Source organism: Salvelinus namaycush, chromosome 29 (genome assembly GCF_016432855.1).
Source record: "Salvelinus namaycush isolate Seneca chromosome 29, SaNama_1.0, whole genome shotgun sequence".
NCBI lineage: Eukaryota > Metazoa > Chordata > Actinopteri > Salmoniformes > Salmonidae > Salvelinus > Salvelinus namaycush.
Genome location: NC_052335.1, coordinates 18,649,753 through 18,661,155, shown reverse-complemented (window position 1 = coordinate 18,661,155; position 11,403 = coordinate 18,649,753). Strand labels below are relative to the sequence as shown.

Sequence of the window (11,403 nt, the reverse complement as noted above, 5' to 3'; positions counted from 1 at the left end):
GACTTGGTCTCTCTCTCGGAGGACCTCTCCTAGCAGTGTCTCTCTCTATCGGAGACCTCTCCTAGCAGTGTCTCTCTCTCGGAGAACTCTCCTAGCAGTGTCTCTCTTTCTGAGAAACTCTCCTAGCAGTGTCTCTCTCTCAGACCTCTCCTAGCAGTCTCTCTCTCTCTGACCTCTCCTTAGCAGTGTCTCTCTCTCAGACCCTCTCTAGCTGGTCTCTCTCTCCGAGACCTCTCTAGCAGTGTTCTCTCTTCTCTCTGAGACCTCCCTAGCAGTGGCTCTCTCTCTCTCGAGACTCCCTAGCAGTGTATCTCTCTCTTGAGACCTCTCCAAGCAGTGTCTCTCTCTCTCTCAGACCTCCCCTAGCAGTTGTCTCTCTCAGACCTCCCCTAGCAGTTTCTCTCTCAGACCTCCCTAGCAGTGTCTCTCTCTCGGAGACCTCTCTAGCAGTGTCTCTCTTCGGAGACCTCTCCTAGCAGTGTATCTCTCTTGGAGACCTCTCCTAGCAGTGTCTCTCGGAGACCTTCCTAGCAGTGTCTCTCTCGGAGACCTCTCCTAGCAGTGTCTCTCTCTCTGAGACCTCTCCTAGCAGTGTCTCTCTCTCGGAGACCTCCTAGCAGTGTGTCTCTCTCTCTCTCTCTGAGACTCTCTGCACGCTCTCTAGCAGAGTTCTCTCTCTCGAGACCTCCTAGCAGTGTTCTCTCTTCAGACCTCTCCTAGCAGTGTCTCTCTCTCGGAGACCCTCTCCTAGCAGTGTCTCTCTCTCCTGAGCCTCTCCTAGCAGTGTCTCTCTCTCTGAGACCTCTCCAGCAGTGTTCTTCTCGAGACCTCTCCTAGCAGTGTCTCTCTCTCGGAGACCTCTCTAGCAGTCTCTCTCTCTGAGACCTCTCCCTAGCAGTCGTCTCTCTCTCGAGACCTCCCTAGCAGTGTCTCTCTCTCGAGACCTCCCTCAGCAGTGTCTCTCTCTCGAGACCACTCCCTAGCAGTGTCTCCCTCCTGACCTCCCTAGCAGTGTCTCTCTCTCCGAGACCTCTCCTAGCAGTGTCTCTCTCTCGGAGACCTCCTCCTAGCAGTGTCTCTCTCCTCCTCGCCAGAGACCTCTCTAGCAGGCTCTCTCTCCTTCTGATGACCTTTATTTCAACTAGCAGTGTCTCTCTCTCGGAGACCTCTCCTAGCAGTGTCTCCTCCTCTCGGAGACCTTCACCCTGCAGTGTCTCTCTCTCGGAGACCTTCTAGCAGTGTCTCTCTCTCTCGGAGACCTCTCCTAGCACGTGTCTCTCTCTCGGAGATCCTCTTCCTAGCAGTGTCTCTCTCCTCTGAGAACTCTCCCTGTAGCGCTCAGTGTCTCTCTCTCTGAGACCTCTCCAAGCAGTGTCTCTCTCTCTACTCTTGAGACCTCCCTCTAGCAGTGTCTCCTCTCTCTTGAGACTCTTCGAGCAGCTGTCTCCTCTCTGAGAACCTCCTAGCAGTGGTCTCTCTCTCTGAGACTCTCCTAGCAGTGTCTCTCTCTCTGAGACCTCTCCTAGCAGTGTCTCTCTCTCTGAGACTCTCTCTAGCAGTGTCTCTCTCTCGGAGACCTCTCTAGCAGTGTCTCTCTCTCTCCTTGAGACTCTCAGCAGTGTCTCTCTCTCTCTCAGACCTCCCCTAGCAGGTCTCTCTCTGACCTCCCTAGCACGTGTCTCTCTCAGACCTCCTAGCAGGTCTCTTCTCCTCTGAGACCTCTCCCTAGCAGTGTCTCTCTCTCTGAGACTCTCCTAGCGATCGTCTCTCTGAGACCCTCTTCCTCTATCTAGCAGGTCTCTCTCGGAGAACCTCTCCTAGCAGTGTCTCTCTCGGGACCTCCCTAGCAGTGTCATCTCTGAGACCTCTCCTAGCAGTGTCTCTCTCTCGAGACCTCTCTTAGCAGTGTCTGGCTCTCTGTCTCTCTGCTCTGAGACCTCTTTAGCAGTGTCTCTCCTAGCAGTGTTCTCTCTCTCGGAGACCTTCCTAGCAGTTGTCTCTCTCTCTCAGAACTCCCTAGCAGTGTCTCTCTCTCGGAGACCTCTCTAGCAGTGTCTCTCTCCCTGCTGAGAACCTCTCCTAGCAGTGTCTCTCTCTCTGAGACCTCTCCAAGCAGTGTCTCTCTCTCGGAGACCTCTCCTAGCAGTGTCTCTCTCTCGGAGACCTCTCTAGCATGTTCTCTCTCGGAACCTCTCCTAGCAGTGTCTCTCTCTCGGAGACCTCCCCTAGCAGTGTCTCTCTCTCGGAGACCTCCCTAGCAGTGTCTCTCTCTCGAGACCTCCCTAGCAGTGTCTCTCTCTCGGAGACCTCCCTAGCAGTTCTCTCTCTCGGAGTACCTTCCTGGCAGATGTCTCTCTCTCGGCGATCGGAGACCTCTCCTAGCAGTGTCTCTCTCTCGGAGACCTCTCCTAGCAGTGTCTCTCTCTCGGAGGCCTCTCCTAGCAGTGTCTCTCTCTCGGAGACCTCTCCTAGCAGTGTCTCTCTCTCTGAGAACTCTCCTAGCAGTGTCTCTCTCTCGGAGACCTCTCCTAGCAGTGTCTCTCTCTCGGAGACCTCTCCTAGCAGTGTCTCTCTCTCGGAGACCTCTCCTAGCAGTGTCTCTCTCTCGGAGACCTCTCCTAGCAGTGTCTCTCTCTCGGAGACCTCTCCTAGCAGTGTCTCTCTCTCGGAGACCTCTCCTAGCAGTGTCTCTCTCTCGGAGACCTCTCCTAGCAGTGTCTCTCTCTCGGAGACCTCTCCTAGCAGTGTCTCTCTCTCAGACCTCCCCTAGCAGTGTCTCTCTCTCAGACCTCTCCTAGCAGTGTCTCTCTCTCGGAGACCTCTCTTAGCAGTGTCTCTCTCTCTGTCTCTCTCGCTCTGAGACCTCTCTTAGCAGTGTCTCTCCTAGCAGTGTCTCTCTCTCTGAGACCTCTCCTAGCAGTGTCTCTCTCTCGGAGACCTCTCCTAGCAGTGTCTCTCTCTCGGAGACCTCTCCTAGCAGTGTCTCTCTCTCGGAGACCTCTCCTAGCAGTGTCTCTCTCTCAGACCTCTCCTAGCAGTCTCTCTCTCTCTGAGACCTCTCCTAGCAGTGTCTCTCTCTCGGAGACCTCTCCTAGCAGTGTCTCTCTCTCTCAGAACTCTCCTAGCAGTGTCTCTCTCTCGGAGACCTCTCCTAGCAGTGTCTCTCTCTCGGAGACCTCTCCAAGCAGTGTCTCTCTCTCGGAGACCTCTCCTAGCAGTCTCTCTCTCTCGGAGACCTCTCCTAGCAGTGTCTCTCTCTCTGAGACCTCTCCTAGCAGTGTCTCTCTCTCGGAGACCTCCCCTAGCAGTGTCTCTCTCTCTGAGACCTCTCCTAGCAGTGTCTCTCTCTTGGAGACCTCTCCTAGCAGTGTCTCTCTCGGAGACCTCTCCTAGCAGTGTATCTCTCTCAGACCTCCCCTAGCAGTGTCTCTCTCTCGGAGACCTCTCCTAGCAGTGTCTCTCTCTCGGAGACCTCTCCTAGCAGTGTCTCTCTCTCGGAGACCTCTCCTAGCAGTGTCTCTCTCTCGGAGACCTCTCCTAGCAGTGTCTCTCTCTCGGAGACCTCTCCTAGCAGTGTCTCTCTCTCGGAGAACTCTCCTAGCAGTGTCTCTCTTTCTGAGAACTCTCCTAGCAGTGTCTCTCTCTCAGACCTCTCCTAGCAGTCTCTCTCTCTCTGACCTCTCTTAGCAGTGTCTCTCTCTCAGACCTCTCTTAGCTGTGTCTCTCTCTCCGAGACCTCTCTTAGCAGTGTTTCTCTCTCTCTCTCTGAGACCTCCCCTAGCAGTGTCTCTCTCTCTCTCTCTGAGACTCTCCTAGCAGTGTATCTCTCTCTGAGACCTCTCCAAGCAGTGTCTCTCTCTCTCTCAGACCTCCCCTAGCAGTGTCTCTCTCAGACCTCCCCTAGCAGTGTCTCTCTCAGACCTCCCCTAGCAGTGTCTCTCTCTCTGAGACCTCTCCTAGCAGTGTCTCTCTCTCTGAGACCTCTCCTAGCAGTGTCTCTCTCTTGGAGACCTCTCCTAGCAGTGTCTCTCTCGGAGACCTCTCCTAGCAGTGTCTCTCTCGGAGACCTCTCCTAGCAGTGTCTCTCTCGGAGACCTCTCCTAGCAGTGTATCTCTCTGAGACCTCTCCTAGCAGTGTCTCTCTCTCGGAGACCTCTCTTAGCAGTGTCTGTCTCTCTGTCTCTCTCGCTCTGAGACCTCTCTTAGCAGTGTCTCTCCTAGCAGTGTATCTCTCTCTCGGAGACCTCTCCTAGCAGTGTCTCTCTCTCTCAGAACTCTCCTAGCAGTGTCTCTCTCTCGGAGACCTCTCCTAGCAGTGTCTCTCTCCCTGAGACCTCTCCTAGCAGTGTCTCTCTCTCTGAGACCTCTCCAAGCAGTGTCTCTCTCTCGGAGACCTCTCCTAGCAGTGTCTCTCTCTCGGAGACCTCTCCTAGCAGTCTCTCTCTCTGAGACCTCTCCTAGCAGTGTCTCTCTCTCGGAGACCTCCCCTAGCAGTGTCTCTCTCTCGGAGACCTCCCCTAGCAGTGTCTCTCTCTCGGAGACCTCCCCTAGCAGTGTCTCTCTCTCGGAGACCTCCCCTAGCAGTGTCTCTCTCTCGGAGATCTCTCCTAGCAGTGTCTCTCTCTCGGAGACCTCTCCTAGCAGTGTCTCTCTCTCGGAGACCTCTCCTAGCAGTGTCTCTCTCTCGGAGACCTCTCCTAGCAGTGTCTCTCTCTCTGAGAACTCTCCTAGCAGTGTCTCTCTCTCGGAGACCTCTCCTAGCAGTGTCTCTCTCTCGGAGACCTCTCCTAGCAGTGTCTCTCTCTCGGAGACCTCTCCTAGCAGTGTCTCTCTCTCTGAGAACTCTCCTAGCAGTGTCTCTCTCTCTGAGACCTCTCCAAGCAGTGTCTCTCTCTCTCTCTCTCTCTGAGACCTCCCCTAGCAGTGTCTCTCTTTCTCTCTGAGACTCTCCTAGCAGTGTATCTCTCTCTGAGACCTCTCCTAGCAGTGTCTCTCTCTCTGAGACCTCTCCTAGCAGTGTCTCTCTCTCTGAGACTCTCCTAGCAGTGTCTCTCTCTGAGACTCTCCTAGCAGTGTCTCTCTCTCTGAGACTCTCCTAGCAGTGTCTCTTTCTCTGAGACCTCTCTTAGCAGTGTCTCTCTCTCTCTCTCTGAGACCTCTCCAAGCAGTGTCTCTCTCTCTCTCAGACCTCCCCTAGCAGTGTCTCTCTCAGACCTCCCCTAGCAGTGTCTCTCTCTCTGAGACCTCTCCTAGCAGTGTCTCTCTCTCGGAGACCTCTCCTAGCAGTGTCTCTCTCTCGGAGACCTCTCCTAGCAGTGTCTCTCTCTCGGAGACCTCTCCTAGCAGTGTCTCTCTCTCGGAGACCTCTCCTAGCAGTGTCTCTCTCTCGGAGACCTCTCCTAGCAGTGTCTCTCTCTCAGACCTCCCCTAGCAGTGTCTCTCTCTCAGACCTCTCCTAGCAGTGTCTCTCTCTCGGAGACCTCTCTTAGCAGTGTCTCTCTCTCTGTCTCTCTCGCTCTGAGACCTCTCTTAGCAGTGTCTCTCCTAGCAGTGTCTCTCTCTCTGAGACCTCTCCTAGCAGTGTCTCTCTCTCGGAGACCTCTCCTAGCAGTGTCTCTCTCTCGGAGACCTCTCCTAGCAGTGTCTCTCTCTCGGAGACCTCTCCTAGCAGTGTCTCTCTCTCAGACCTCTCCTAGCAGTCTCTCTCTCTCTGAGACCTCTCCTAGCAGTGTCTCTCTCTCGGAGACCTCTCCTAGCAGTGTCTCTCTCTCTCAGAACTCTCCTAGCAGTGTCTCTCTCTCGGAGACCTCTCCTAGCAGTGTCTCTCTCTCGGAGACCTCTCCAAGCAGTGTCTCTCTCTCGGAGACCTCTCCTAGCAGTCTCTCTCTCTCGGAGACCTCTCCTAGCAGTGTCTCTCTCTCTGAGACCTCTCCTAGCAGTGTCTCTCTCTCGGAGACCTCCCCTAGCAGTGTCTCTCTCTCGGAGACCTCTCCTAGCAGTGTCTCTCTCTCGGAGATCTCTCCTAGCAGTGTCTCTCTCTCGGAGACCTCTCCTAGCAGTGTCTCTCTCTCGGAGACCTCTCCTAGCAGTGTCTCTCTCTCTGAGAACTCTCCTATCAGTGTCTCTCTCTCGGAGAAATCTCCTAGCAGTGTCTCTCTCTCGGAGACCTCTCCTAGCAGTGTCTCTCTCTCTGAGACCTCTCCTAGCAGTGTCTCTCTCTCTGAGACCTCTCCTAGCAGTGTCTCTCTCTCTGAGAACTCTCCTAGCAGTGTCTCTCTCTCTGAGAACTCTCCTAGCAGTGTCTCTCTCTCTGAGAACTCTCCTAGCAGTGTCTCTCTCAGACCTCTCCTAGCAGTCTCTCTCTCTCTGAGACCTCTCCTAGCAGTGTCTCTCTCTCGGAGACCTCTCCTAGCAGTGTCTCTCTCAGACCTCTCCTAGCAGTCTCTCTCTCTCTGAGACCTCTCCTAGCAGTGTCTCTCTCTCGGAGACCTCTCCTAGCAGTGTCTCTCTCTCGGAGACCTCTCCTAGCAGTGTCTCTCTCTCAGACCTCTCCTATCAGTCTCTCTCTCTCTGAGACCTCTCCTAGCAGTGTCTCTCTCTCTGAGACCTCTCCTAGCAGTGTCTCTCTCTCGGAGACCTCTCCTAGCAGTGTCTCTCTCTCGGAGACCTCTCCTAGCAGTGTCTCTCTCTCAGACCTCTCCTAGCAGTGTCTCTTTCTCGGAGACCTCTCCTAGCAGTGTCTCTCTCCCTGAGACCTCTTCTAGCAGTGTCTCTCACTCAGACCTCTCTTAGCAGTGTCTCTCTCTCGGAGACCTCTCCTAGCAGTGTCTCTCTCTCGGAGAACTCTCCTAGCAGTGTCTCTCTCTTGGAGACCTCTCCTAGCAGTGTCTCTCTCTCGGAGACCTCTCCTAGCAGTGTCTCTCTCTCTCTGAGAACTCCCCTAGCAGTGTCTCTCTCTCGGAGACCTCTCCTAGCAGTGTCTCTCTCTCTCTGAGAACTCCCCTAGCAGTGTCTCTCTCTCTGAGAACTCTCCTAGCAGTGTCTCTCTCTCTGAGAACTCTCCTAGCAGTGTCTCTCTCAGACCTCTCCTAGCAGTCTCTCTCTCTCTGAGACCTCTCCTAGCAGTGTCTCTCTCTCTGAGACCTCTCTTAGCAGTGTCTCTCTCTCTGAGACCTCTCCTAGCAGTGTCTCTCTCTCTCAGACCTCCCCTAGCAGTGTCTCTCTCTCTCAGACCTCCCCTAGCAGTGTCTCTCTCCTTTGAGGGCACATTACCTCAATCCACTGTCACTGATGGTCGTTCTAATGTCCTCTACCACTGCACTGTATCGGTAGTACTGTATGTTCAAGTATAGCATTACATGTACTGTATGATCTGATTTTACATCCATTTCAGTGGTTCAGCATAGTTTAGGACAGGTACGTTTATATAATCATCTCACTATTAAAAATGTTTAGTCTGGATTCCTACAGTAAGACAACCATGTGGGTGTGCTGTCTGTCAGACACTCACTGGACCAGATTGACTTTATGAAAGGGATGTGGCTGGATACTCTAGAAGGCAGACAGACAAAGTGACAGAGACAGTGGGTGTATGGCAGCAACAAAGGATCTCCACTTTGGCCAACTTTGAGCCTCTACTGACACAGACAGCTGGCTGTAATATTACAGTATAAACTCTCTGCACTCTCTCTCTTTCCTTATATCGTTGTCCTCTATCTCACCCCTACCTCCCTCTCTCTCTCCTGTCAGGATGTGCTGGGTGAACCATGTGACCGGTGTGTGGGTCTACCCCCTGTTGGAGCAGATCAGTCCCCTGGCGAAGGTGGCCTTCTTCTTCTGCCTCACTGTCCTGATTAACATCTACTACGTCCTGGGAGAGATCCTCAACAGCTACATCTGGGACGGCTCCAAATGTAAGCCCTCAGGACGTCTGGCAGCCGCGTGTGTGTGTGTGTGTGTGTGTGTGTGTGTGTGTGTGTGTGTGTGTGTGTGTGTGTGTGTGTGTGTGTGTGTGTGATAGCCACAGTGCGAAGCGGAATAGCATGTTAAGGGCCTGTACTGGCGCAAATCCCTCCGCAGAATCCCTGTGATTTCAGAGCCTCTATTAGTTCTCGCACTCACACCAGCACTCACCCACACACACAAGTGCAAACTAGTGCAAAATGTGTAACACACTAACATATATACTCACACACACACTGCACATACACTCGCACACCTACACACAGGAGTACACACTTGAGCTATCACACACACACATTCCTGTACCCATTTCCATTAAATGTGCGGGCTGGGAGGTCTGTGGGAGTAGTGCTACCTGCGGTGCTGAGTAACAGATGGGAAATGAGAGGAGAGAAGAAGAGTAGACTGCAGCTAGCAGACACCAAATCCCTCAATCCCTCCTCCTCCCACCTGTTTGACACTGACCCACAAATCAGCACAACCATTCCATTTCCTATCACAAACTTCTACATCCTTTGATCTGCTCACTATTCCCTCATCTCTCTATCCATTCTCATTTCTCTTGTCCCCTCCGGTCTCCTCTACTTTCTCTCTCTCTCTCCAATCCTCTCCCCTTCACCCATGTTCTCTCCTCTTTCTCCCTCCTCTTTTCTTTCTAATCCCTTCATCCTCTAGCCCATCCTCTCTCTCCCACTTCACTTCTTTCCAATCCACTCTCCCTGGCTCTCTCTTTTGCAATCCCCTCTCTCCTCTCCTTGGTTTAGTCCTGCTGTGATTTAGCTCCATCCCTCAGAGCTCATGTTCCCATCTCACCACTCCAACATAACCTCAATTTGCCCAAACGGGACATTTTATGATAGATATATGAGGCCAATTGGTCAGCTATGAATGTTCAATTGGCTTTTCATTTTGGATATAAAGTGATATTTGCGACTATGGTCTCTGAAAACTCTCTACATTTACAAACTGTTAATATTTCTGTTCTCTGTCTTATACAACTTCATATTCCCCTCAACACCACTGATTTGAGTTGTGCACGATTAAAGTAGAGAAAACCGTGCATTGATATTTCTCTCTGTCTTCCAGGTGTTCTAGACACAGACAAGGCTAAAGCCGACTGAAGGCCAACACGTGTGGGAACCTTGCCATCAAGTCAAGACCCAGTCCTCACTGGGCTGCCGCAAAGACAGGCCCAATCCCGACCCGGACTGCAGAATAACAACCACTGTGTAAATAAATTATGGAAAACTATGTGGGAATATTATGTTGGCTTTTAAAGCTGTGCGGAGTCCTCCTCTTAAAATCGTTGAGACTGTAGCTAAGAACTGATGCCTGTTTTCCGTCGATGACAAGGTGGGATATGAATTCACCACCTTTCTATTTACTGGCGGTATTACGATGACATTACATTTACCCACTTATTAGTATTTAATCATCCTGTTCATCCACCTCAAAGGCTCAAGTTATTATCTGAACACAGAGTATACTGTATTAAATGGAATGAACAAACTGCTACAGTATGATATTAATCTTAAGATGCTTAGGCACACCAGCAGAGTTAGCAAAAGCCATGTATTCAAATTCTCTTCTCTTTTTTTCTTTTCACTGGAGTGCTTTCCAGCGAGGGCATCTCCTACAGTGGCATGAATGATAGCCTTTTCCTGGATGTGTAGTGCCTAACAGCTGTACCACAGAATGTTATTTTCTAGGACAGCCAGACTGGCAGCTCCGCTGCTCTAAAATACCATTTCTTGTTTTAATGCTTTTGTAAAAAAAGGATGACCGCATTTAAAGTGTATGGTCTTTCAATAAAAAGGTGTTATTTAGAGCGAGTCAGAGGTGTCGTGTGTGTGTGTGTGTGTCAGCCAGTCTCACTACAGCTCTTCTCTTCACAGACTCACATAACACTAAGTTCCACGGGAATGACGGCCCAGCCATTCTATTAAAAATAACCACACGTATGATTTCATTTTTGCTCTATATTTTCACTGGCAATTTCTGCCTTGCTTTTTCAGATGCACTCTGTCCAAACATAACAATTCCTTTGTGCAGCGCTGGACAAGCTCTTAACGAGAAACACACACATTCCAGTCCATAAAGACACACTAAATAACCAGAAGCTCAATGCAGAAGAAATGTACCCATAATATGTATTTTTATTCACAGCTATTCCAAGGCTCTAGTAACTCTGGAAGACAGACCTCAAAAGCTCTCGAAATAATGTTAGCCTATAATGTAAGTATACCACAGTATATAATAGAAACAGTTGGTACATTCTTTGAGTGGCTGTACGTTTATTTCGAGAGTGATATGATCTCTGCTGCTGTTTATCATTTTTAAACAGACTGGCAATTTATTACAACCCTATTAACACCAATGTTTAAACAGAGCCAAAACAGGCAAATACCAGAGCATACTATATCTCCTCTCTAGCTATCCTCACTTTTATATTCAACAAAACCTCAAAGTGTACCACCAGAACCAACTCCTGTAATAACAGCTGTCAGCTCAATTAGATGGAAAAATGAAACCCTTCTCATCCATCCCTCTCTAGTGAAACAGAAATAGGTGCTCTTGACAACTGTGGTTTTTCATCCTGATAGAGAATGACATCTTTACCCGGGTAAGTTGTTTTGTATACACTTTTGTAATGGCGGAATGTGTGCACAGTCGCAGGCTCTCTGTCAGCTTGATAACAAGAGAACGACACTTCAGTCTTCTCATTAACACTGCCGGTCCCCCATGTGGAGGTGACAAATTGAATGCATTTTGAAGGATTTTGCTGGCATTCATTAGCATTGCAATTAGGGCAAAAACGGTAAGCAGGAAAAGCTTGAGCAACATGCAAGGCTTAGTCAAAGCCAAAAGTGTCATGACTACAAACTGAGGCAGAAATGCCAGAGCCAGCCCAAATAACATTACCGCTCGACGTGTATCGACATCAGTGGAGGTAAAAGCTGTTTAAATGCAGCCATTCTGTCTCCAGGCCCCACTAGGTGGAAAACAATGCAGCTAAATCTGCAGCCACAAGATGGAGGCCCAGATATAGCTCTGCATCGTGGCTCCAAGTACTCACTGTGATGGTTCTCAACCCCTGCAGCCTCCAAGCACAGAAAATACAGAGTACAGATCCTTTGGCAAGGTGTGTGTGTGCGTGTCTGCCGGATGTGTGTGGGCGGGCGGGCAGCTGAGCAAGTGTACTGTGCCAGTCTTAGGCAGGGATCCTGAGTGGTACTTTGGCTGTAGCAGCAGAGCTCTACAGGAGTGACTTTCAGGGGGGGGTTGTATAGTTAGAATGTACCCAAGGGCAAGAGATTGCATCTAAATCGCCACAGCCGCAATCATCAAAGATTTGAAACCTTTAAAGGAATGAGTCATAATACACAAAGCCAGGGGGAAGTGAAGATATTAAGTGAGTAAGAATAATCACACTGCAGCCGG

The 11,403-nt window shown here is 50.8% G+C and overlaps 1 protein-coding gene across 1 annotated transcript in view; it reads left to right on the top strand.

The window, feature by feature from the left end:
• aig1 (androgen-induced 1 (H. sapiens)) overlaps window positions 1–9,794 on the top strand; it is a 64,008-nt gene extending 54,214 nt beyond the window's left edge. The window contains exons 5-6 of the mRNA XM_038968374.1: window positions 7,750–7,913; window positions 9,049–9,794. Coding sequence (XP_038824302.1) covers window positions 7,750–7,913; window positions 9,049–9,083 — 199 coding nt within the window. The 3' untranslated portion in view covers window positions 9,084–9,794. The remainder of the gene's footprint in view (window positions 1–7,749; window positions 7,914–9,048) is intronic.
• Window positions 9,795–11,403: the final 1,609 nt, after the last annotated feature.